Source organism: Mus musculus, chromosome 4 (assembly GCF_000001635.26).
Source record: "Mus musculus strain C57BL/6J chromosome 4, GRCm38.p6 C57BL/6J".
NCBI lineage: Eukaryota > Metazoa > Chordata > Mammalia > Rodentia > Muridae > Mus > Mus musculus.
The window spans coordinates 115,411,624-115,439,034 of NC_000070.6; the positions used below are offsets into that span (position 1 = coordinate 115,411,624).

Genomic DNA, 27,411 nt, shown 5'->3' on the forward strand with positions numbered 1-27,411 from the left:
AGACAGGAGGGTGTTCATTGAAAGTGAAGGAGAGTTGGTGATCCAGAAGCTGTTGTATCATGAGTGCCTCTGCTCTGAGCTCCATCAGATTCCCAGGAAGCATCTCTGAGTACCTTCAAGTAGCCTCTGTGCTCAGCCTGCTCCTGCTGCTCTTCAAGACAGCCCAGCTCTACCTGCACAGGCAATGGCTACTCAGCAGTACTCAGCAGTTCCCATCCCCACCTTCTCACTGGCTCTTTGGACACAAGGTAGGAAGGAAAGAGATGGGTGGGTGGGAGAGCAGGGAAGATGAGGCTTTCAGAGAATAAGCATCAAACTTACAAAACAGAGCTTGTTATAAAACAAGCACAGGTTCTTCATGGGACAGCAGGCTCAGGATGGGATACATCTCAGGCTGGGCTCACTCCAGCAACAGGGACTCACAGATCAAAAGAGCCTGGTCTTGCTATTGGCAGCTAAGAGCTGCTCATTTATGCAGATCTGTCATTTGTTCTAAGAGCCCCAGACTCAGGAGCTTGTGGTTGGTCCTACCCAAGCCTTTTTATTTCCAGGCTGAGCAACACCTACAGCCTCACCTGTTCTAAATAAGCTAGGCTTCTCAGAGCTTCCCTGCCCCCATTTCTCTGTCATCCTCTTTCCCTGGCACAGAGCTTGTCTGAGAACATGGCTACAGGTTTGGTAGAATCTGTCCTGTGTATAGTAACAACAGGCAGGAATCACAGGAGGTGCCTAGTGCCCTAAAGGGACTCACTTTACTATTGGGTAAAAAGACTAACCCTATATGTTTACTTAGACTGAAAAGAGCTGCCACAGTAAATGATTTTAGGTTGAAATCCTGAGGGTCAAAAGAGTGGTTTTTCAGATGTGAGGGACCACTGCTAGAGATGTGCTGTTATTCAAAGTTTGTTTATTTATGGGTCCTCCTCCTGCATACCCTGTAGTGTGTGCTCCATGTTGCTAAGTGCACTGCATACCTCAGCGCCCAACCAAGATCCTCACACAATTGTACAGTCTCCATAAATGTAAGAAAAAAGCAGCCTAGGGTCTGGGGAGGGCTTAAAGTGTCACCTCTGAGGGGATGGAGACAGAACTAGGTCAAAGGTTGCAGAGAGGAGCACATGACAAGGGTTACATATTGACCACATTTAAAAGGAGATATGAGTATGTGGAATTTGAGCCACAGCTGAGGTTCTGGGGCCAGATTCTGGGAACTACAGCTTCATCTAACAGGCCCACAGCATATGGTCATATCAGTTCCTAGAAGAGGGCAAAGGTTTGGATGACACCATAGATTAGGCCATCAAGCTCTGTTCTAGTCCTAGGTTCTGTTAAGTCATCTTCACTGTATCCCTGTGGTTGTTCTTCCCTTTATTTAGAACCAATAACTAAAACAAAAGAGCTTTCAAATCTTACTCTGGAGGTTTTGTTTGTTTGGTTTTTATTTTGTTTTTGTTACACAATGTCTTGCAAGGTAGCCCAGGCTGGCCTTGAACTCACTATGTAGCCTATATTGGCCTTGTACCAGCAGAGATCTTCAGGCTTCATCCTCCCAAGTGTGTGTTAGGATTACAAACATAAATCACCACATGTGGCATGAAGTACTGTCAGTGATTCATTTTTCTACTGATATCAGATCTTAAAGGACCAGGACCTTCAAGATATTCTAACTAGGATTAAGAATTTCCCAAGTGCCTGTCCACAGTGGCTCTGGGGAAGCAAAGTGCGCATTCAAGTGTATGACCCTGACTACATGAAGCTGATTCTGGGGAGATCAGGTGAGAGTGAAACGCCCTCACCTACCATTGTGTATTTTCTATTCTGGGTTTATGCCTGAGTCCATGAAGTTACAGGAAGAAGTGATGGTTCAGTTACTAATGCCAAAACAGTACCTTTCATTTTTCCTAGCATATGCTCAGCAATATTTATTTAATACTTGTTTGTACTTACTACTGTAACTTTAAAAGAGTAGTATGAGTTCATTTCACTTACCTTTTTTGAACTAAATGGGGGTGATCAGTTATATATAAAAGTAAATTTCATATGTATAGTGACTTGAGTTTGAATCTTCTAATTGTTTCTGTTCTGTATCATAGATAACCAAGCCATTGCAGTAAAACCAACCACAAGGTTTTTATTCTTCAGAGTGGAGGACATAATATAATCTATGTTGTTTGCTAATTTACCACTCTAATCCTGGGGATGACTAGCTCCTGATGCAGGGAGGTTGTATTCCTAAGCAAACTGTCAAGGTGGATAGAAGGGGATGGAAGACAATGGGAGCTAGCAGGAGGCAAACTGGCAAGGGGCAGTTATCAAGATTTCATCTCCCTCTCTGATCTCATCTGCAGTCATCTTTGTTTCTAATTAATGTCTCCCCTTTTTTTCAGACCCAAAAGCTCATGGTTCCTACAGATTTCTAGCTCCCTGGATTGGTATGTACAGCCATATAAGTGTCAATTGTGGTCACTCTCCACTTGAGTTTGTCAAGATTGTCACCTTGACTCACTGAGCAATGGGAACAATCTTTAAGATGTAATGTTGCATTTAACCTAGTTTCTCTTCTAATCAGACATTAACCTCCTCTGTGTGTGTCTGTGTCTCCTATTTACAAACATTCTCAGCCTGACATGTATGTCCTTCCCTCACTATTTTTAATCTTTATACTGTAGCTTTCATTGTCTCATCATATGTACCAGGCCAACTGGGGAAAAGGTGTTGAAAAATATTAGGCTTTTCCCATTTGTCTTCCTGTTCCTCCAGATCTTCAATGTTTGACTCTCCAAACTACCACCAGTCTTCTAATCCCATTGTTCATACACTCATTTCACACAGCCATCTCTGTACAGGGCGTGGTTTGCTTCTGCTGGATGGACAGACATGGTTTCAGCACCGACGAATGTTGACCCCAGCTTTCCACTATGACATTCTGAAGCCTTACACGGAAATCATGGCAGACTCTGTTCATGTCATGCTGGTGAGTCTTGTGTGTGTGTGTGTCCCCTCTCTCTTTGTCTTTCACTCTGATGCCTACAACCCATTCACAACACAAACTCAGATTCTACTCTTTACAATAATTCCATCAGACACAGTCACATGGAATAACAATCCATAATGTGAAATAGGTTCCACAAAAGTCAATGCCACAGAGAAGAACAGTATGGGGTGGGAGGGAAATGGTGTAAGGGGAGAGGAGAGGAGGGGAGGGGAGGGGAGGGGAGGGGAGGGGAGGGGAGGGGAGGGGAGGAGAGGAGAGGAGAGGGGAGGGGAGGGGAGGGGAGAGGAGAGGAGAGGAGAGGAGAGGAGAGGAGAGGAGAGGAGAGGAGAGGAGAGGAGAGGAGAGGAGAGGAGAGGAGAGGAGAGGAGAGGAGAGGAGAGGAGAGGAGAGGAGAGGAGAGGAGAGAAATCATAGTGTGTACATGGCCAAGTCTAACAGCATGCTTGATAAATGGTGAATCTTGCCAGCTGCCTCTCTCCTGGTATGTCTTGGGTATGGCAGGTTCAGTGACCAGGGCTACTCCCCAAAATGTCACTCTGTTCTGGGTCTCAGTCAGAGCTTCTACATAATTGAAAGATACTCACAGTGAAATGCACTTCAGAGCCATATTCACACAGACAAATGTGATGTACCACCATTCCCCTCGTGACTCTAATTTCTGACTTTACAGTGTTCATTAAACTTTTGATGAATGAGAAAGAGTTAAAAATCAAAATTGTTCCCATTAGAAACACATGGGCAGGCCCATGGACTTTCCTTTCATTAACTATTTTATTCTCATATTTGAGTTTCCATTAGTTCTTTCAAGTTTCATTCATCTACCAGAAATATGAAGAGTTCTCTTATGTACCTTTTATCAACCTAAAAGTTATAACTGATTTACAAAATTTAAAGTGAAGATATGTTTAATTTAAATTTTTCCCCTGAGAAATGGGTATGAGTTATTTATTCACACTTAATTTTCTAAAAGATGTCTGTACTAGTCACTTCTTGTTGATGTGACTTTAGACCTGAGAAGAGGTGCCAAAGTGGAGAAAGCATGAGGAGTTGTTTCATGATCCCAACCAGGAAGAGAGAAAGAGGAAGACCAACACTGCCTTGACTTTCTCTTTTTCCCTTTCAATTTAGTCTAGAACCCTGGCCCAGGGAGTTGTTGTGTTCCCATTCAAAGAAGTTCTTACTCCCTAAGTTGATTCTACTAATGCCTACACAGAGACACTCAAAGGTGTGCCTCAGTCTTTTCTTTTCTTTCTTTCTTTTTTTTTTTTTTTCGGAGGGGAGGCTAAAGTGTATTTATTTATTATTATAATTTTATTATTTGAAGCAATGATTATTTGCTTTATCATCTGAAGAATTTATTCAACGTAGCAGCAGAGGCATTGTCTTCATGCTGCCACACACACACAAACACAGATATAGCACAATATCCAGATTTAACCCAAGCACATTCCTTTTGAGGCTCATTTATATATCTCCCTATGCCATCGCATATCATTTAAATAATGGATATTTTCAATGCTAATTCCTTTGTTGATTTTCTCAAAATGTTCTGCATATATCTTCAGGACTCCAATACATACAGCATGTTTCTTTCCTTCTGACACGTTTGCAACAATAGTATCTTCTGCAGCAGGGTAAAGCTTAGACCCAGATGTTAACCCTGGAAACATGATATTTGATCCACTAAGTACAAGTTAATGACTCTTTTATTAATCCACTGTTGTGATATGATAAAAGAATATGAAGTCATCCTAAGGTTGGATTTTAAAAAGTCCCTTCTCTTTGTCTAAAAGACAGTAATTCTCCATTTACTGTAAAGATTTCTGTGTTTTCATGGTTTTTGAAAATGAACCAGGATGAAGGGGACAATGATAGGGGAGGGCCTGAAACATGAAGGAAATTGAATTAGGAAGAGTCCAGCACAATGAAAGACAGCATTGACAGTTGGAGTTGTGTCGTTCTTAAAGCAATCCTTAAATTTAAGCATGTTTTAATCATATTCTTCCCCTCCTCCAAGTCCTTTTACATCCTCTCCCTGTCCCTACCCACTCAACTTCAAGTTATTTTTCAAAATCAAACAAAAACCTGTTATAACATCAACCCCCCAAAACAAGAAAACAAAATAACCCCCCAAAACACCATCAAACTGTAGCCAAGTAAAGGCATACACACACATACACCACACACACACACACACACACACACACACACACACACACACACACACCATGGAGCCTGTCATATGTTGGTCAAATACTCCTAAACATAAGACCTACCATGGAGTAGTTGGTATACCCAGTGTCACTTTGGTTACAGAAAACTATTTTCCCTCTCTCAGTAGGCAAAAATTATAGTTGTTAACCTTTACTCTACTGTCTAGGATTTCATTCATTCATTCATTCATTCATCCAATTTTTAAAAAAAATAACAGAATAAAATAAGATAAAGCAAAAACTATAACATGGAATGTGGACAAAACAAAGCAACAGAAGAGAAAGTGCCCAAGAGAAGGCACAAGATCTATCTCTTCCCTTTAGTCCTTTACTCTATACCTACCCTCTGTAGTTCTATGTTGTAGATTGATTATTATTGACTTCACAACTGATATACACACATAAGAAAATACATATGTTTGTCTTCTTGGTAGTTCCATCCATTTGCTTGAAAACTTCAGGGTGTTATTATTTTAGTGGCTGAGTAATACTTCATTGTGTAAATGTACATTTTAATCATCCATTCTTCTGTTGAAAGACATCTAGATTGTTTCCAATTACTGGCTATTATGAATAGAGCAGCAATGAACATGGTTAAGCAAGTGTCTCAGTGGTAGGATGAAGCATTCTTTGGGTATATGCCTAAGAGTGAAATACCTGGATCTTGAGGTAGATCAATTCCTATCTTCTTGAGGAACTATCACACTGCTTTCCATAGTGGCTTTACAAGTTTGTACTCCCACCAGCAATGGATGACTGTTCCCCTTATTCCACATCATTACCAGCATGAATTGACACTTGTTTTTTTGGTCTAAGCCATTCTTTATTATTATTATTATTATTATTATTATTATTATTATTATTATTATTATTATTATTAGATATTTTTTTGCATTTCAAATGTTATCCCCTTTCCTGGTTTCCCCTCCAAAAAAACCCCTATCCTCTTCACTTCCCCCTGCTCACCAACCCACCACTCCTGCTTCCCTCTCATGGCATGCCCCTACACTGGGGTATCAAGCCTTCTCAAGACCAAAGTTCTCTCCTCCCACTGATGTCCAACAAGGCCATTCTCTGCTACATATACAGCTGGAGCCATGGGTTCCTCCATGTGTACTTTTTGGGTGGTGGTTTAGTCCCAGGGAGTTATGGGGGTACTGAGTGGTTCATATTGCTGTTCCTCCTATGGTGCTGCAAGCTCCTTTAGCTCCTTTGGTCCTTTCTCCAGCTCCTCCTCTGGGAACTTTGTGCTAAGTCCAATGATTGCTGAGAGCATCCATCTCTGTATTTGTTAGGCACTGGCAGAGACTCTCAGGAGACAGTTATATCGGGCTCCTGTCAGCAAGCATTTGTTGGCATCTGCCATAGTGTCTGGTTTTGGTGACTGTATATGAGATGGATCCTTACAGGTATAAGATGGAATCTCAAAGTAGATTTGATTTGCATTTCTTTGATGGCTAAGGATGTTGGACATTTCTTTATTTGTTTCTCAGCCATTTGTGTTTTCTTTATTGAGATTTTTTTTTCAGGTATGTACCCATTTTAATTGGGTTATTCACTTTTCAACACCTAGCTTCTTAAGTTCTTCATATATTTTAAGTATTAGCTCCCTATTTGATGTATAGTTTGTAAGAATCTTTTCCCATTCTGTACACTACCATCTTATCCAAATGATGGTGTCCTTTGCCATGCAGCAGCTTCTCAGGTTCATGAGGTCTCATTTATTAATTGTTGATCTTAGTGCCTATGCTAAGAGTGCTCTGATCAGAGAACCTTTTCCTGTGCCAATAAATTCAAGGCTATTTCCCATTTTCTATTCTATAAAATACAGTGTGATTGTTTTTTAGGTTGAGATCTTTGATACACTTGAAGTTGAGTTTTGTGTAAGGTGGTAAGTATGGATCTATTTGGATTCTTCTACATGCAGCCATCCAGTTTGTCCAACACCATTTGTTGAAGGTGCTGTCTTTGTTCTGGTGTGTGTTTCTATCATATATATAGGAAAAGTCAGGTGTTCATAGGTATATGGATCTCTGTTCATGTCCTTTTTTTCCTTTGATTTAAGTTTTATTACATTATGGTGAGAAAAGATACATAATTTTAATTTATCTGGATTTGTTAGCATTAAAAACATACTTTGAGTAAATAGACTTACATTACATTCTTCTTTCCCTTTTGTACCCCAACTCCTCCCAGAGAGCCCCCACTTCAAAACCTGCAATATCTTTCATTTTTATCAAAGTCTGTAAAATTTATAAAATATTGTATCAATAAAAATGAGTATTATAAACTTGTTTGATATAAAGCAACAATCAATTGAACAGTCTTATGTAGACGTTTGTCTATAGCAATACTGAAAATGCATATGTTTTATTCAATGTAAATTTCAAATAGCTCCAATTATATTAACTGTATATTTTAAAATCATATATCACTATTCGTTTTTAATGAACATAAATAGATAAAATCTTTTTTGTTTATTTTTTTGTTTTGTTTTTAGTAGAGCTTAAAATCTTGGCTCTTACTGTGGTACAAACACAAAATAAGAACAGTTTTTGGACAACGGAGTTCATAGGCTATACTGGAATATCTCTTACATCACCAAAGGATTTTACCTTCGTAGTAGATAAGCTAAGTGTTGACAGTTCTGCTGCACCAAAGAATGAACTCTAGGCATGATTTTTGGATACAGATTTCCTGCTACGGTGAAAGATATTTGACTTAAGTGATTGTCATCATTCTCAGCCCACAGGGAACAGGTTACATTTATTTAAGAAATAGTGTGTGTATTAAGATGGTCTATCCATGAAGTCATTCATCAATTGTTTCAATGAACAATGGTTCTGCTTGGAGGATAGCACAGATGTTAGGTGATAGTAAGGTTCTGTTTCATTGGCTGTGATGATTTTGAAAAGCATTCATCTCAGAATAAGAGTAACTTATAAGGTCCTCTACTTCAAAATTGATACAATAATTATAAATTTCAAGCAAAGCATCCTGTCTCATTCTTTGATGTTCTCTTACAAGCCACCTCCCAAATGAATTGCCTACATTTCTATTGGCTGTATAAATAAATTTGAAATACATAAGCTGTCCTGAAAACCATAGTGTAGTGTAAAAACATCAAATAAACAATCCTACTAATAGAGAGGCTGAATAGGAGAAGCATGATTGCAATACCATTATGTGGCACACAGCAAGACCCTGTCACGAACAAACAAGCAGAGAATGTATATGGATTGTACAATACTGGACATATTTCTCCCATTACCAAATTAGAGAGACCACTGGATGACAGCCAACAAATTTCTAATTCCTTATATTTTCGAGTTTCAATTGATTAGGATATGTTGGTAATATTAATTTTCATATCAAGAGATATTAGGAAAAGTGATTGTTACTTCTTGATATTTTTTTTGTTAGAAGTGGAATTAAGTTTGTGTGGGTTGCTTGAAAGATTACTTTCTTGCTTTTTCTAGGGTGTAGTTTCACTCCTTGTGTTGGTATTTTCTATCTCTTATTCTTTGTAGGGCTGGATTTGTGGAAAGATATTGTGTAAATTTGGTTTTGTCATGGAATATCTTGTTTTCTCTATCTATAGTGATTGAGAGTTTTGCTGGGTATAGTAGCCTGGATTGGATTTTGTGTTCTCTTAGGATCTGTATGACATCTGCCCAGGATCTTCTAGCTTTCATAGTCTCTGGTGAGAAGTCTGGTATAAATCTGATAGGTCTGTCCTTATATAGTCCTTGACCTTTTTCCCTTGCTGCTTTTAAAATTCTTGCTTTGTTTAGTTCATTTGGTGTTTTGATTATTATGTGACAGGAGGAACTTTGATTTTTCTTGAGTATTTTTAGAGTTCTGCAGACTTCTTGTATGTTCATGGGCATCTTTTGATTTAGGTTAGGGAAGTTTTCTTCTATAATTTTGTTAAACATATTTACTGGCCCTTTTAAGTTGGGAATCTTCACCCTCTTCTATACCAATTATCCTTAGGTTTGGTGTTTTCATTCTGTCCTGGATTTCCTGGATGTTTTGGGTTAGGAGATTTTTGCTTTTTGCATTTTCTTTTACTGTTGTGTCAATATTTTCTATGGTATCTATGGTATCTTCTGCCCCTGAGATTCTCTCTTCTGTCTCTTGTATTCTGCTTGTGATGCTTGCATCTATGACTCCTGATCTGTGGGAAGCCGCCCTCACATTCGCCGTTGCAAGATGGCGCTGACATCCTGTGTTCTAAGTGGTAAACAAATAATCTGCGCATGTGCCAAGGGTAGTTCTTCACTCCATGTGCTCTGCCTTCCCCGTGACGACAACTCGGCCGATGGGCTGCAGCCAATCAGGGAGTGACACGTCCTAGGCGGAGGATAATTCTCCTTTAAAAGGGACGGGGTTTCGCCATTCTCTCTCTTGCACTCTTGCTCCTGAAGATGTAAGCAATAAAGTTTTGCCGCAGAAGATTCTGGTTTGCTGCGTCTTTCCTGGCCGGTCGCGAACGCGTGTAAGACTGATCTCTTTCCTAGGTTTTCTAACTCCAGGGTTGTCTCCCTTTGTGATTTCTTTATTGTTTTTAGTTCCATTTTTAGATCCTAGATGGTTTTGTTCCTTTCCTTCGCCTTTTTGATTGTGTTTTACTGTAACTCTTTAAGAAATTTGTATGTTTCCTCTTTAAGGGCTTCTAGCTGTTTACCTGTGTTACTCCCAGTGTTTGGGACAGATGTTGTGTCTCCTCACCTCCTCACCTCCTCACCTCCTCACCTCCTCAGCTCTTATCCTGGGTGTGTTGGAGCTCCTGGGAGTGGAGCTGCCTCTGAATGTTGTGGTGCTGGCTCTTATATTCATGTCTTCAATTTTATTTCTTTTATCAATGTTCCTGTTTTTGTGCCAGTATCATGCTGGGTATTTTAAACTACAGTCCTTATATTATTCATAGTTGGTTTAGCTATCCTTGTCTTGTGTGTGTAAGAGGGAGAGGGAGGGAGGGAGGGAGGGAGGGAGAGAGAGAGAGAGAGAGAGAGAGAGAGAGAGAGAGAGAGAGAGAGAGAGGATGTTTGTATATGTGCACGTTTTTATATGAAGCCGAGAATTGTCTTTCAATATCAGTGAAGTATTGTATTGAAGTTTTGACAGGGATCACATTGCCTTTGTAGATAGGTTTTGCTGGAATGTCCACTTCTACTACTTTAATCCTACTGAACCATGAGCATGAGACACCTTCCACCCCCTGATATCTTCTTCAATTTCTTTCTTCGGTGATTTAAAGTTTATATCATACAAGTCCTTCTGGATTAGAAATACTTAAAGATATTTTTTTATTATTATTTGAGGCTACAGTAAAAGGTGTTGTTTCCAAGATTTCTTCCTTAGACTGTCTGTCTCTTGTATTTAGCAGGGTTCCTGATTTTTGTGAGTTGGTTTTGTATCCTGCTCCTTTACCGAAAGTGTTTATTGGCTGTAGGAGTTTCCTGGTGGAAATTTTTGAGTCACTTATAAATACTATCATATCATCTTTAAATAAAGATATTTTGACTTCTTCCCTTCCTATTTGTATCTCCTTGATACACTTTAGTTCTCTTATTGCTCTAGCAAAGACTTCAAGTACTATGTTGAATAGGTATGAAGAGAGTAGACAACATAAACTTGTTCCTAATTTTAATGGAATTGCTTTGAGTTTTTCTCCACTTAAGTTGATGTTGTCTATGGGCTTGCTGTAAACTGCCTATATTGTATTGAGCTATGTCCCTTGTATATCGCTAATCTCTTCAGGACATTTATTATGAATCGATGTTGAATTTTGTCAGTGACCCATTCTGAATCTAATGAGATGATTACGTGGGTTTGCCTTTCAGTCTGTTTACATTATGGATTTTATTGACAGATTTTCATATGCTAAACCATCCCTACATCTCTGGGATGAAGCCTACTTGATCATTGTGAAATCTTTTTTTAAATTTTTTTTTTTTTGTATGTGCTTGGATTCAGTCAAAAGTATTTTATTGAGTATTTTTTCATCTATAAGGGAAATTGGTGTATAATTCCCTTCTTGGGTCATTATGTGATTTAGGTATCAGGGTAAATAATTGTGGCCTCATAAAATGAATTCAGCAAAAATTCCTTCCGTTTCTGTTTTGTGGCACGATTTGAGGAATACTGGCATTAACTCTTCTTTGAAAGTCTGGTAGAATTCTGTGCTAAATCTAGCCCTGGGCATTTGTTTGTTTGATTTTTTTTGAGGTAGGGAGACTTGTACTGACTTATATTTCAGTAAGGGTTGTAGTTCTATTTAAATTGCTTATCTGGCTTTGATTTAACTTTGGTTAAGTAGTAAGTACTGAGACAGATATCCATTTCTTTTAAATTTTCCAATCCAGTGAAGCACAGGTGTTGTTTTGGTTTTTTGTTCATTTGTTTGTTTATTTTTTAAGAAGTATTTTCATATGAATATCTGGGGCCTCCTTGAACTCTGTTGCTATCTCTACTTTTTCGATTCTATTTTCATTCATTTGCATCCTCTCTCTCTCTCTCTGTCTCTCTGTCTCTCTCTCTCTGTCTCTCTCTCTCTCTGCCATCTTAGTTAATTTGGATAAGGGTTTGTCAAACTTATTGATTTTCTTAAAGAACCAACTCTTTTTTTCCTGATCCTCTGTATCTTTTTGTTTGTTTCTACTTTATTGATTTCAGCTTTGAATTTATTTCTTACTGCCTACTCCTTCTGGGTGTCATTTCTTCATTTTGTCCTAAAATTTTCTAATGTGTTGTTAAGTTGCTAGTATAGGATCTTTCTAATTTTTTATTGTAAACTTACCCACGTAGCACTGCTTTATTGTGTTCCATACATTTGGGTCTATTGTGTGTACATTTTCATTCAACTCTAGAAAGCTTTGATTTCTTTCTTAATTTCTGCCTTGAACTATTTTTTGTCATTCCGTGGGTTATTCAGCTTCTATGAGTTTGTAAGTTTTCTGTGTTTCTATTGTTGGTGATATACAGCTTTAGCCTATGGTGATCAGATAGGATGCAGGGTATTATTTAAATTTTCTTGCATCTTTTGGGACCTGTTTTATATCAGAATGTATGGCCAGTTTTGAAGAAAGTTCTATGAGCTGTTAAGAAGAAGGTAATTCTTTTGGTTTTAGGCAAAATGTTCTGTAAATATGTTGGGTCCATTTGGTTTATAATAACAGTGCCAGCATTTCTCTGTTTAGTTTTTGTGTGGATAATTGGTGAGGATAGGGTATTAAAGTCTCCCACTATCAATGTGGTAGTATCAATATGTGATTTGAGCTATAGTAATTTTTTCTTATACACATGAGTGCTCCTGTGCTTCTGGCATAGATGTTAAGAATTATAATGTCATCTTTGTGGATTTTTCTTGATGAGTATGTAGTGTCCTTCCCTAGTTCTTCTTATAACTTTTTATTTGACATTTATTTTGGCAGATATAAAAATGACCACATCACCTTGTTTCTTAGGTGCATTGGCTTGGAATAACTTTTTTCCCAGCCATTTACTCTGACATGATGTTACTATTTGTTTCTTGGATACAGCAGAAGTATGGATCCTGTTTCCACATCCACTCTTTTAGTCCTTTTATTGAGGAATTCAGATAGTTGATGTTGAGAAATATCAATGACCAGTGATATTTGAATCCTGTCATTTTGGTGTTGTTGCTCTTGGTAGTGGTGTGTGTGTGTGTGTGTGTGTGTGTGTGTGTGTGTGTGTGTGTGTGTTTGAAATAGAGAGAGGTGGGGAAGGAGAGAGAGAGAGAGAGAGAGAAAGAGAGAGAGAGAGAGAGAGAGAGAGAGAGAGAGAGAGAGAGAGCATGTTTCCCTTTTATTACTTTGTTGGTTTGAGAGTATTTATTCCCTGTGTTTTCTTTGATGTAGTTAACTTCTTAGTTTGGAGTTTACTTTCTAGCATCTTCTGTAGCACTAGATTTGTAGAAAGATACTGATTTAAAATTTTTTACCATGCAATATGTTATTTTTTCCATCTGTAGTTATTGAAAATTTCCCTGGTTATAGTAGTCTGAGCTGACACTTATGGTCTTTTATAGTCTGCAGGACATTTATTCAGGCCCTTCTGGCTTTTGGAGTTTTCATTGAGAAGTCAACCCTCTTGCAGCTGTTAATATTTTTTCTTTTGTTCTGTACATTCAGTGTTTTGATTATTGTGCTGAGGGGACTTTCTTTTCTAGTTCAGTGTATTTGGGGTTCTGTATGCTTTTTATACTTTGATAGACATTGCCATTTTTGGTTAGGGAAATTTCCTTCTATGATTGTGTTGAAAATATTGTCTGGACTCCAGCCCAGGGCTTCCTGGCCAGCGGAGTTGCCTGACACCCGCAAGGGCCCACACAGGATTCCCCACGGGATCCTAAGACCTCTGGTGAGTGGAACACAGCGCCTGCCCCAATCCAATCGCGCGGAACCTGAGACTGCGGTACATAGGGAAGCAGACTGCCCGGGCCTGACCCGGGGCAAAAGCCCCTTCCACTCCACTCGAGCCCCGGGCTTCCTTGCCAGCGGAGTTGCCTGACACCCGCAAGGGCCCACACAGGATTCTCCACGGGATCCTAAGACCTCTAGTGAGTGGAACACAACTTCTGCCAGGAGTCCGGTTCGAACACCAGATATCTGGGTACCTTCCCTGCAAGAAGAGAGCTTTCCTGCAGAGAATACTCTACCCACTGAAACCAAGGAGAGTGCTACCCTCCCAGGTCTGCTTATAGAGGCTAACAGTCACCTGAAGTACAAGCTCTTAACAGAGACAACTATAACAGCTAGTTTCAGAGATTACCAGATGGTGAAAGGCAAACGTAAGAATCCTACTAACAGAAATCAAGACCACTCACCATCATCAGAACGCAGCACTCCCACCCCACATAGTCCTGGGCACCCCAACACAACCGAAAATTTGGACCCAGATTTAAAAGCATTTTTCATGATGATGATAGAGGACATCAAGAAGGACTTTCATAAGTCACTTAAAGAATTACAGGAGAGCACTGCTAAAGAGTTACAGGCCCTTAAAGAAAAGCAGGAAAACACAGCCAACAGGTAGAAGTCCTTAAAGAAAAACAGGAAAACACATCCAAACAGGTAATGGAAATGAACAAAACCATACTAGAACTAAAAAGGGAAGTAGACACAGTAAAGAAAATCCAAAGCGAGGCAACGCTGGAGATAGAAACCCTAGGAAAGAGATCTGGAACCATAGATGCAAGCATCAGCAACAGAATACAAGAAATGGAAGAGAGAATCTCAGGTGCAGAAGATTCCATAGAGAACATCGACACAACAGTCAAAGAAAATACAAAATGCAAAAGGATCCTAACTCAAAACATCCAGGAAATCCAGGACACAATGAGAAGACCAAACCTACGCATAATAGGAGTGGATGAGAATGAAGATTTTCAACTCAAAGGACCAGCAAACATCTTCAACAAAATAATTGAAGAAAACTTCCCAAACAAAAAGAAAGAGATGCCCATGATCATACAAGAAGCCTACAGAACTCCAAATAGACTGGACCAGAAAAGAAATTCCTCCCGACACATAATAATCAGAACAACAAATGCACTAAATAAAGATAGAATATTAAAAGCAGTAAGGGAGAAAGGTCAAGTAATGGATAAAGGCAGACCTATGAGAGTTACACCAGACTTTTCACCAGAGACTATGAAAGCCAGAAGAGCCTGGACAGATGTTATACAGACACTAAGAGAACACAAATGCCAGCCCAGGATACTATACCTGGCCAAACTCTCAATTACCATAGATGGAGAAACCAAAGTATTCCACGACAAAACCAAATTCACAAAATATCTTTCCACGAATCCAGCCCTTCAAAGGATAATAACAGAAAAGAAGCAATACAAGGACGGAAATCACGCCCTAGAAAAAACAAGAAGATAATCCCTCAACAAACCAAAAAGAAGACAGCCACAAGAACAGAATGCCAACTCTAACAACAAAAATAAAAGGAAGCAACAATTACTTTTCCTTAATATTTCTTAATATTAATGGACTCAATTCCCCAATAAAAAGACATAAAATAACAGACTGGCTACACAAACAGGACCCAACATTCTGCTGCTTACAGGAAACCCATCTCAGGGAAAAAGACAGACACTACCTGAGAGTGAAAGGCTGGAAAACAATTTTCCAAGCAAATGGTCTGAAGAAACAAGCTGGAGTAGCCATTCTAATATCGGATAAAATCGACTTCCAACCCAAAGTTATCAAAAAAGACAAGGAGGGACACTTCATACTCATCAAAGGTAAAATCCTCCAAGAGGAACTCTCAATTCTAAATATCTACGCTCCAAATGCAAGGGCAGCCACATTCATTAAAAACATTTTAGTAAAGCTCAAAGCACACATTGCACCTCACACAATAATAGTGGGAGACTTCAACACACCACTTTCATCAAGGGACAGATCGTGGAAACAGAAACTAAACAGGGACACAGTGAAACTAACAGAAGTTATGAAACAAATGGACCTTACAGATATCTACAGAACATTTTATCCTAAAACAAAAGGATATACCTTCTTCTCAGCACCTCACGGGACCTTCTCCAAAATTGACCATATAATTGGTCACAAAACAGGCCTCAACAGATAGAAAAATATTGAAATTGTCCCATGTATCCTATCAGACCACCATGGCCTAAGACTGATCTTCAATAACAACATAAATAATGGAAAGCCAACATTCACGTGGAAACTGAACAACACTCTTCTCAATGATACCTTGGTCAAGGAAGGAATAAAGAAAGAAATTAAAGACTTTTTAGAGTTTAATGAAAATGAAGCCACAACGTACCCAAACCTTTGGGACACAATGAAAGCATTTCTAAGAGGGAAACTCATAGCTCTGAGTGCCTCCAAGAAGAAACGGGAGAGAGCACATACTAGCAGCTTGACAACACATCTAAAAGCTCTAGAAAAAAAGGAAGCAAATTCACCCAAGAGGAGTAGAGGGCAGGAAATAATCAAACTCAGGGGTGAAATCAACCAAGCAGAAACAAGAAGAACTATTCAAAGAATTAACCAAATGAGGAGTTGGTTCTTTGAGAAAATCAACAAGATAGATAAACCCTTAGCTAGACTTACTAAAGGGCACAGGGAAAAAATCCTAATCAACAAAATCAGAAATGAAAAGGGAGACATAACAACAGATCCTGAAGAAATCCAAAACACCATCAGAATCTTCTACAAAAGGTTATACTCAACAAAACTGGAAAACCTGGACGAAATGGACAAATTTCTGGACAGATACCAGGTACCAAAGTTGAGTCAAGATCAAGTTGACCATCTAAACAGTCCCATATCACCTAAAGAAATAGAAGCAGTTATTAATAGTCTCCCAGCCAAAAAAAGCCCAGGACCAGACGGGTTTAGTGCAGAGTTCTATCAGACCTTCAAAGAAGATCTAATTCCAGTTCTGCACAAACTATTTCACAAAATAGAAGTAGAAGGTACTCTACCCAACTCATTTTATGAAGCCACTATTACTCTGATACCTAAACCACAGAAAGATTCAACAAAGATAGAGAACTTCAGACCAATTTCTCTTATGAATATCGATGCAAAAATCCTCAATAAAATTCTTGCTAACCGAATCCAAGAACATATTAAAGCAATCATCCATCCTGACCAAGTAGGTTTTATTCCAGGAATGCAGGGATGGTTTAATATACGAAAATCCATCAATGTAATCCATTATATAAACAAACTCAAAGACAAAAACCACATGATCATCTCGTTAGATGCAGAAAAAGCATTTGACAAGATTCAACACCCATTCATGATAAAAGTTTTGGAAAGATCAGGAATTCAAGGCCCATACCTAAACATGATAAAAGCAATCTACAGCAAACCAGTAGCCAACATCAAAGTAAATGGTGAGAAGCTTGAGGCAATCCCACTAAAATCAGGGACTAGACAAGGCTGTCCACTCTCTCCGTACCTCTTCAACATAGTACTTGAAGTCCTAGCCAGAGCAATTCGACAACAAAAGAAGATCAAGGGGATACAAATTGGAAAAGATGAAGTCAAAATATCACTTTTTGCAGATGATATGATAGTATATATAAGTGATCCTAAAAAGTCCACTAGAAATCCTAAACCTAATAAACAACTTCGGTGAAGTAGCTGGATATAAAATTAACTCAAACAAGTCAAAGGCCGTTCTCTACACAAAGAATAAACAGGCTGAGAAAGAAATTAGGGAAACAACACCCTTCTCAATAGTCACAAATAGTATAAAATATCTTGGCGTGACTCTAACTAAGGAGGTGAAAGATCTGTATGATAAAAACTTCAAATCTCTGAAGAAAGAAATAAAAGAAGATCTCAGAAGATGGAAAGATCTCCCATGCTCATGGATTGGCAGGATCAACATTGTAAAAATGGCTATCTTGCCAAAAGCAATCTACAGATTCAATGCAATCCCCATCAAAATTCCAACTCAATTCTTCAACGAATTAGAAGGAGCAATTTGCAAATTCATCTGGAATAACAAAAAACCTAGGATAGCAAAAACTCTTCTCAAGGATAAAAGAACCTCTGGTGGAATCACCATGCCTGACCTAAAGCTTTACTACAGAGCAATTGTGATAGAAACTGCATGGTACTGGTATACTGACAGACAAGTAGACCAATGGAATAGAATTGAAGACCCAGAAATGAACCCACACACCTATGGTCACTTGATCTTCGACAAGGGAGCTAAAACCATCCAGTGGATGAAAGACAGCATTTTCAACAATTGGTGCTGGCACAACTGGTTGTTATCATGTAGAAGAATATGAATCGATCCATACTTATCTCCTTGTACTAAGGTCAAATCTAAGTGGATCAAAGAACTTCACATAAAACCAGAGACACTGAAACTTATAGAGGAGAAAGTGGGGGAAAGCCTTGAAGATATGGGCACAGGGGAAAAATTCCTGAACAGAACAGCAATGCCATGTGCTGTAAGATCGAAAATTGACAAATGGGACCTAATGAAACACCAAAGTTTCTGCAAGGCAAAAGACACCGTCAATAAGACAAAAAGACCACCAATAGATTGGGAAAGGATCTTTACCTATCCTAAATCAGATAGGGGACTAATATCCAACATATATAAAGAACTCAAGAAGGTGGACTTCAGAAAATCAAATAACCCCATTAAAAAATGGGGCTCAGAGCTAAACAAAGAATTCTCACCTGAGGAATACCGAATGGCAGAGAAGCACCTGAAAAAATGTTCAACATCCTTAATCATCAGGGAAATGCAAATCAAAACAACCCTGAGATTCCACCTCACACTAGTCAGAATGTCTAAGATTAAAAATTCAGGTCACAGCAGATGCTGGCGTGGATGTGGAGAAAGAGGAACACTCCTCCATTGTTGGTGGGATTGCAGGCTTGTACAACCACTCTGGAAATCAGTCTGGCGGTTCCTCAGAAAATTGGACATAGTACTACCAGAGGATCCAGCAATACCTCTCCTGGGCATTTATCCAGAAGATGCCCCAACTGGTAAGAAGGACACATGCTCCACTATGTTCATAGCAGCCTTATTTATAATAGCCAGAAGCTGGAAAGAACCCAGATGCCCCTCAACAGAGGAATGGATACAGAAAATGTGGTACATCTACACAATGGAGTACTACTCAGCTATTAAAAAGAATGAATTTATGAAATTCCTAGCCAAATGGATGGACCTGGAGGGCATCATCCTGAGTGAGGTAACACATTCACAAAGGAACTCACACAATATGTACTCACTGATAAGTGGATATTAGCCCCAAACCTAGGATTTCCAAGATATAAGGTACAATTTGCTAAACACATGAAACTCAAGAAGAATGAAGACTGAAGTGTGGACACTATGCCCCTCCTTACAATTGGGAACAAAACACCCATGGAAGGAGTTACAGAGACAAAGTTTGGAGCTGAGATGTAAGGATGGACCATGTAGAGACTGCCATATCCAGGGATCCACCCCATAATCAGCATCCAAATGCTGACACCATTGCATACCCTAGCAAGATTTTATTGAAAGGACCCAGATGTAGCTATCTCTTGTGAGACTATGCCGGGGCCTAGCAAACACAGAAGTGGATGCTCACAGTCAGCTAATGGATGGATCACAGGGCTCCCAATGGAGGAGCTAGAGAAAGAACCCAAGGAGCTAAAGGGATCTGCAACCCTATAGGTGGAACAACATTATGAACTAACCAGTACCCCGGAGCTCTTGACTCTAGCTGCATATGTAACAAAAGATGGCCTAATCAGCCATCACTGGAAAGAGAGGCCCATTGGACATGTAAACTTTGTGTGCCCCAGTACAGGGGAACGCCAGGGCCAAAAAGGGGGAGTGGGTGGGTAGGGGGTTGGGGGTGGGTGGGCATGGGGGACTTTTGGTATAGCATTGGAAATGTAAATGAGCTAAATACCTAATAAAAAATGGAAAAAAAAAAGAAAATATTGTCTGACTTTTACCTGAGTTTTTTCTCCTTCCTCTGTCCCTATTATTCTTAGATTTGATATTTTGGTGGTATCATAGATTCCTTGGATGTTTTGTACCTGGAATTTTTTAGATTTAACATTTTCTGATGTATTAATTTCATCTATGTATCTTCAGTGCCTGAGATTCTCTTTTCTGTTTTTGTATTCTGTTGGTGAGTCTTGCCTCCCTGTTACCTGTTGGAGTTCCTAAATTTTCTATTTACAGATTTCCCTTAGTTTTCTTTATTGATTCTATTTTCACTTTCAGGACTTGAGTGGTTTTGTTCATTTTCTTCCACTTATTGCTGTGCTTTCATAGATTTATTTAAGGAGTTTATTTGTTTCCTCTTTAAGGACCTCTATTGGATTCATAAAGGGTGTTTTAAGGTCTTTTACCTGAACTTTAACTATATTGGAATACTCAGGACCAGCTGTGGCAGAGTTGCAGGACTTATTGTCCTGGCTGTTATTGTTTGTGATTTTATGCTGGCAGCTAGGAATCTGAGATTGGAAAGATTATAATTCTAGGTGATGATAACTGATCTTGTCTTTGTTGAATAGGTTCCTCAGTTTCTGTTTCCTCTCTGGTTTTTAGGAGAAAGTTGGGGCTGTGTTTTGCCTGTTAGAAAATCTTTTGAGGTCCTGATAGGTATGGGCACTGGGGGTTGTAGGAAAAATCTGTTTGTGAGTATTGGGACCTGAGACTTAGAAATAGAGATGGGCTTGAAGGGCGTTACAAGATGGAGGAAAGCAGGCTGTTCCACCAGGATGTGATCAGAAAGGGACAGGCAACAGCAGAATTCTGAAAGAAGCTCAGCATGAGACTAGGGGATTGGACTTAGAGGAAAGGAGGAAGTGAAGGTCTGCAGAGGAAAGTAAACATATGCAATTAGCCTACCTGCTTCCCTGATCAGAACATCCTGTGTTCACAGGGAGTCCCTCTGGGGTTTCTTAATTTAACTAAGTTGACAATGAAAATCAGCCTTCACAACATCTGATACAGGGAGTCATAAAATCATATATAGAGATGAAGGAAATGAGTCTGTTCTACTTAGCACTACCTTTCTGGAAGACTTGGATTCAGTTCTCTATTTCTATTACAGGATAAATGGGAACAGATTGTTGGCCAGGATTCCACCCTGGAGATCTTCCAACACATCACCTTGATGACCTTGGACACCATCATGAAGTGTGCCTTCAGCCATGAGGGCAGTGTCCAGTTGGACAGGTCAGGAATATCCCTGAAATATAGACTCTTTGGTCTTGCAAACTGATGTGGCCTCACTTGCGAAGTAGATGGAACAGCTTAGATACAAATATCCACAATACACAAGATTCTCTATTCTGTCTCAGATATACTGCAGATTTCCAGATAGATGGAAGCCTGAATGGGAAGCCATCTTCTAAAGACATGGTGGTTGCAGGAGTTTAAAGAAAGAAACAACATGCATCCTAGAATCATCTCTGTCCAAATTAAGGAAATTACCACTCTGTCTGTGGGTCATAGCTCCTCATCAAAGTTCTGTTCCTTTGTATTCACAGAAAATACAAGTCCTATATCCAGGCAGTTGAGGACCTGAACAATCTCTTTTTTCTCCGTGTGCGGAACATCTTTCACCAGAATGACATCATCTACAGAGTGTCCTCTAATGGCTGCTTGGCCAACAGTGCCTGCCAACTTGCCCATGATCACACAGGTTCTGTCTGTTTCTTTTCTCTCCCCTCTTTTACCAGGGTCAGCCTAAAGAGGCCAACCATAATTCTGAGGCAGAGCCAAGTCCTTTGGTCCTCTGAAGAATGTAAGATGAATTCATGTTGGGTACTTTCCTAGTACAAAGAAGCTAAGATGTAGAATACTGGATGATGAGTAGTAGTTACCTGAGCCATCACATTGGTGATATTAAATGAAATCATCCCAGCAGGATCCAAAAGGATCTTCTCCAGTTGTTATCTCTAGGGGCAGCCTGATCTCTGTCAGGTATTCTGGCTTCTCACATCTTACCCAGCTATCTTACCTTGACTATATACATCCTGGCCTCTAGTAGGAGTAGAGGTTGGGAAAGAGGGTATATGGGCCTCTTAGGAGTTGTGCTTTCATATTTGCCTGGTAACTATTATCCTTTGACAGACCAAGTGATCAAATCAAGGAGGAGTCAACTTCAGGATGAGGAAGAGTTGGAAAAGCTTAAGAAGAAAAGGCGATTGGATTTCCTGGACATCCTCCTATTTGCCAGAGTGAGTGTATGAAACCAGATGAGAGACTTGCGACTTGACCTAGAACCAGAGCATAAGAAACAAACATTACTTTCTCATCTGTGGTCTTATCCAGATGGAAAATGGAAAAAGCTTATCTGATAAGGACCTTCGTGCTGAAGTGGATACTTTCATGTTCGAGGGCCATGACACCACAGCTAGTGGTATCTCCTGGATCTTCTATGCTTTGGCCACAAATCCTGAACATCAACAGAGATGCAGGAAGGAGATCCAAAGTCTCTTAGGAGATGGGGCTTCTATCACCTGGTGAGTGGGTGCTCAAGATGGATGAGATTTCTGTCTTTTGCTAATGGGAAGCTCCTGGCTGTCCCAGCTCTATGTGACTTTTAGATGGGCCTCATTTCAGGAACGACCTGGACAAGATGCCCTATACTACCATGTGCATCAAGGAGGCCCTGAGGATCTACCCCCCTGTACCAAGTGTGAGCAGAGAGCTCAGCTCACCTGTCACCTTTCCTGATGGACGTTCTTTACCCAAAGGTATGAACTCCCCAGACCAATTCTTCAGGGGCAAAGAAGAATGGGAATTCTATGCTTCTTCTGCAGTTTTGAACCACTGAAATCCCCAATAGATTTTCCATGCCTTATCAGTAGTGATGAAAGGATTTTTTACTTTAAGTTAGAATGTAGTGTATGAAGTGCTTTGCATACAGTTAGACTTCAGAAAAAATCTCATAAAAATGCCAACCTCTATATTGAACTTCAGACTTTAGGCATTAGTTGCTAAATTATTACACGACATAAAAGAGATCTAGGTAAGGGTTAGGAAGATATGTTTCTTTTTATGGATGAAGGAAAATGAGAAAGTTTAGGGAGTTCCAGGTCATGGATGAAACACATTCCACTGTCTGAAGATCCCTCAAATTGATGGGCAAGTTCAGCTGACAACAAGATCTTAGTTACATATCATGGTAGAAAAATATTCACATACTCATCATTGGGCATGATTTCACCTTGTGCCAAAGTGAAGCTGTGTGAATAAGAAAAGATAATAAGTCTTGCTGAGGCTCCAGAATCTCATATAAAAATGGGTATACAATAGTTGCTTTTGGAAGCTGCCTGTGAATGTTGAATGTGGCAAAGGTTCATGAAAGATATTTCATGAAAAAGAGAGTTATCATTTCACTTAATATAATATTGATTCTCAAATGCTTTCTTGTTCTCACACCTAGGCTTATGATTTTAGGCAAGTAACTCACACTCAGTGCTTCACCAAGCCCACTCTACTTCTCTGTGATTAAAATGATGACTCCAGCATGCAGACCATTTGTGTGTTCATATTCTCTGCAGAATATGGGAACTAGTGCCCTACCCATTGGCATAACCAGTCATGCTTTGTACCACTCACCCCACAGGTATCCATGTCATGCTCTCCTTTTATGGCCTTCATCACAACCCAACTGTGTGGCCAAATCCAGAGGTAAAATGGGTGATAGGACAAGGTCAGGGGAAGATATCTCAGGACCAACACTTCCTCCCACTCTCACTCCTGGACATTTGGTCTCTTCATGAGTTGGAAGGAGGAGTTTGACTCCTACCTTCCCTGAATCTGGTATTCACACTGCAGGTGTTTGATCCTTCTCGATTTGCACCAGGGTCTTCCCGGCACAGCCACTCATTCCTGCCCTTCTCAGGAGGAGCAAGGTGAGTGTAATGAATGGAGAAAAGAGTAGTCTCTGGGGACATATCTAGTATCTCTGATTCCATAGTTCCTATGTGACATCTTCATGTGTTTGTAAGTGGGAGGCATTTTCTGTGTCCCACCAAAGGGTTGGTATTTAAGGGTACAACTACATGGGAGGGGTTGGCAGACTACTCTTCCCAAAGGCCATATAAGTTTGTGTCAGTGTGTGTTTCCAACTTCAGTGTATGTTGACATTTTCATTCATTTCTAGAATATGAATCTTCATACTTAGGTTTTCTCATGTAAACTGGCTCTTAGGCATTTGTTTCCCTCATCTGTTATATATGTTAAAGGATTGATGGATGTCTCCATCACTCTCAACCCTTCCTACCACTTCTGTTTAATTCATCAATCAGTCACAACAATGAATATAAAAATATTTGTGTTTTTGGAATTGTGTTGAAGTCATGTATGGAAAATTGAGAGCCCTCTGTGGTAGGGTAGGCACCAATGAGTCTTCTTGTCCATAGTTTTTATTTCTAGTCCAACAAAATTTCTACTGCATATTAAGATGTCTAGTTTCCCAAAGAACAAAATTAGGAGAAAAGTTTACACTGCAGAGCTGTGGTCCACTTACCAGTACATTAGACATGACCTATCTATAACATGTACTATGCGTACACTAACAAACATTCCTGAAATGGCTGTTGAGCCAGAACATTACAGTGCAGAGAGCTGTTATGAAATGTGTAAAGGCTGGAGGACTCTGTCATCTTGTGGAATGCGAATTGCCACAGAAGTAATGAAGAAAAAGAAGGCTTTCTTTATCCACAATTCTGTGACTTTCTACCATGCCTAATCAATTATCACAGAACAGGCTGTAAGCATATTGTTTATCAAAGATAAGTGTGAACACTTCCTCTTAGGGCTCAGTTAAAAATCATGATGAAATCATTGACAAATGAAAGAGAATCAGGTAGTTCAGTTGCCATAAAAATTTTACTTTTTGTGTACTCTAATTCATTTTTTAAAATTAGTAAAATCCACACACAAAAGTATTTATTGAAGTTCTTTTTCTCTGGCCCAAGTCCTATGCTGTGACAAAAGTGCAGTGACATAGGGTCCTGCTTTCAATTCAGCAGCAAGAACAGAAGGCTGGTCTACAGAATCAGCCACACCTGTATGAAACAGACATCATTTGTTTCTTCTTTGATATTTTCCATTACTCACTGAGAAGTTAGAATGATCAACATTCCTGTCACTGTCCTAAGCCCTGGACTGAGCTGTGGCCTCCAATGAAGCACACCAATGGCATGCCTGGGCAGAAGGATGAGGACAAGTTGCTCATTATACTGAGCCTTGAGTATGGGAAGGGAGAGACAGAGATAGAGAGAGGGGCAGAGAGGGAGAGAGACAGAGGCAGAGGTGGAGAGTTTCTCCTTGGCCTCAACATTTGCTGAAATAAATAGGGGCTGGAAAGGTAGAAGGTGGGGAGGCAATAACTTACAAGGGGTGTGGCTGCAGCTGAGTCATGTAGACACTATCCTATGAGTTTGGAACATTAGGCAGGTCAATATGAAGAGAGGGAATTGGGGAGACATACAGGACAGTCCTGAAATAGAATTATAGGTCTATGGGTACTTGTGGACTGAGCATGAACTGGTGTCTCACCACTGAGTGGGAGGCAGAGAAGCAGGAGCTTGAGGATCTCCAACCTGGTATATTCTCCAGGAACCTCTCCATAAGTATCTGACTCCTATGTTAGAACCATATTTACTTGGCCCCAAAGACAATGATTGCTAAGAGTGTGATCCATTCATCTCCATGTTGCCCTGACCAGAAAAATCCCCACTGGTGGATCAGAAACTCTTACTATGGAGAGTCAACTAGCCAAAGACTGATACTAAAAGGGCTGGTGTAATTGGCTGATTCCTTGTCTCTCAGAGCAGGATTAGAGCCAGTTTCAGAAAAGAGGGGTATTTGTAAAGGATTAAGACAGCAAGAAAGGATATGCATGACAGGAACCTAGTATAAGTATGCTCTGAGAGATTCCACCCAGCAGCTTACTAAAACAGATGCAGAGATTCACAATCAAACATTGGCTGGAGCTTGCCTGAGGGCTCCAAAGGGCATAGGAACTCCACAGGAAGATCAACAGAGTCAACTAACCTAGACCCTTGGGGTCTCTCAGAAACTGAACCACCAACCAAAGAGCATACACAGGCTGGAATAAGAAATGCACATGCACACACACATACACACACAGAAGGCAGATGTATAGCTTTGTCTTCATGTGTGTCCCGCAACAACTGAGCAGAGGTTATTCCTAAAGCTGTTGCCTGTCTGTGAATTATGTTCCACTCACTGGGCTGCCTTGTCTGGCCTCAGTGGAAGAGGATATGCTTAATCCTACAGATACTTGATGTGCCAGAGTCAGGGAGGGATGCTAGAAGGGGGAGCTCAAATCTCTCAGAGAAGGGGAAGGGAGATAAAGAAAGGGACTGTGTGAGGAGGAACAGGGATGGTGGCAGTGGGTTAGGTGGTTATATGCAAGAATTTGGAGAGAGGATAGGAAATGGAGAAAGGTTGTAGTTATATTATAATCCCCAAAATAAAAAATACAAAGAAAACACAAGACATCAAGAATTAAGGCCCAAGGTAGAGGTATACATGTGTGACATATAAGGCAAGGGGGTCAGACTGAGTCCTATGAAAGAGTGCCCTAGATGTCCAGCTCTATGCTAGAGCACAGAGGACAATGCCTACACAGCTCACAATAAAACCCAAGGGCACTAATTTTATTGTCCCTTTCTGACCCAGGAACTGCATTGGGAAACAGTTTGCGATGAATGAGCTGAAGGTGGCTGTGGCCCTGACCCTGCTCCGCTTTGAGCTGCTGCCAGATCCCACCAGAGTCCCAATCCCCATACCAAGAATTGTGTTGAAGTCCAAGAATGGGATCCACTTGCATCTCAAAAAGCTCCAATAATCTTCACAGAACAAGACAGCTCAAATGGCCTGCTGCCTGCCATTCTGTCTTTCTGTCACTCACTCTTTTCCCCAATCCTTCTGCTCACATCTCATTCTTTCTTCTCACCTTGTTCACCTCCACCCACCTTCTGCTGGGCTTCCAGTCTCCTTGCCTGTCAGTCTTTTTCAACTTCTTCTGAGATCCCTACTTGCTTTTCTCTCTACCTGTCCCTAACCAGACTGCATGTTTGACCTTTGACTTTAATGATCTCCCTAACTTGCACCCTGCCTTTCTTTTCTGTGTATTTCCTTCTCTTCTACTGCTTGTCTATCCTTAAATTGGGCTTATTCTGATGTCATAATTAATTAAAAGATAAGTGTGTGCTCTTATGATTCTAGATATCGAGTGTTTTTGATGATTTCACTGGAATGAAGCTGAGTTCATTGCAATGCCATCACTCCTTGGGTATCGCTGTGCCTCTTTTTACCTTTCCGTCACCTATAGCTGCATTCCTTGGTTTCAAGAGCCCTCCTAAGTGTTAAAATCCAACACCATTGTTAAGCATCTCTTCTGTCTCCAGATCATTTCTCCATCTTTCCAATGTGTATGCTTGTTTTGTGCCTAAAAGGGTAATACTGGTCCTGTTCTTAGTTCTATCAAGATTAGGACATGCATATCTGAAAGAGCCAATTTTCAACCAACCTAACTGAGACCTTCCCTGACTGTCACCTCATCTATCCATATAAATCTCCCCTTCAAACTCTCCACCTTTCAGCTTACATTTAAGAGTCTTGCCATCTTCCCCACAATAAAGTTCATAATGTGGC

General features: G+C 40.0%; 1 protein-coding gene and 1 pseudogene across 1 annotated transcript; one reads left to right on the forward strand and one right to left on the reverse strand.

The window, feature by feature from the left end:
• Cyp4a12b (cytochrome P450, family 4, subfamily a, polypeptide 12B) lies at positions 1 to 27,411 on the forward strand. The gene is made up of 12 exons (NM_172306.2): positions 1 to 248; positions 1,634 to 1,775; positions 2,388 to 2,432; positions 2,847 to 2,974; positions 20,819 to 20,943; positions 21,258 to 21,412; positions 21,844 to 21,950; positions 22,045 to 22,235; positions 22,336 to 22,469; positions 23,345 to 23,409; positions 23,557 to 23,633; positions 26,434 to 27,411. Exons 1-12 carry the CDS (start codon positions 60 to 62, stop codon positions 26,600 to 26,602), a joined length of 1,527 nt encoding a protein of 508 aa, NP_758510.2. The 5' UTR covers positions 1 to 59; the 3' UTR covers positions 26,603 to 27,411.
• On the reverse strand, positions 4,373 to 8,465 carry Gm12837 (annotated as a pseudogene).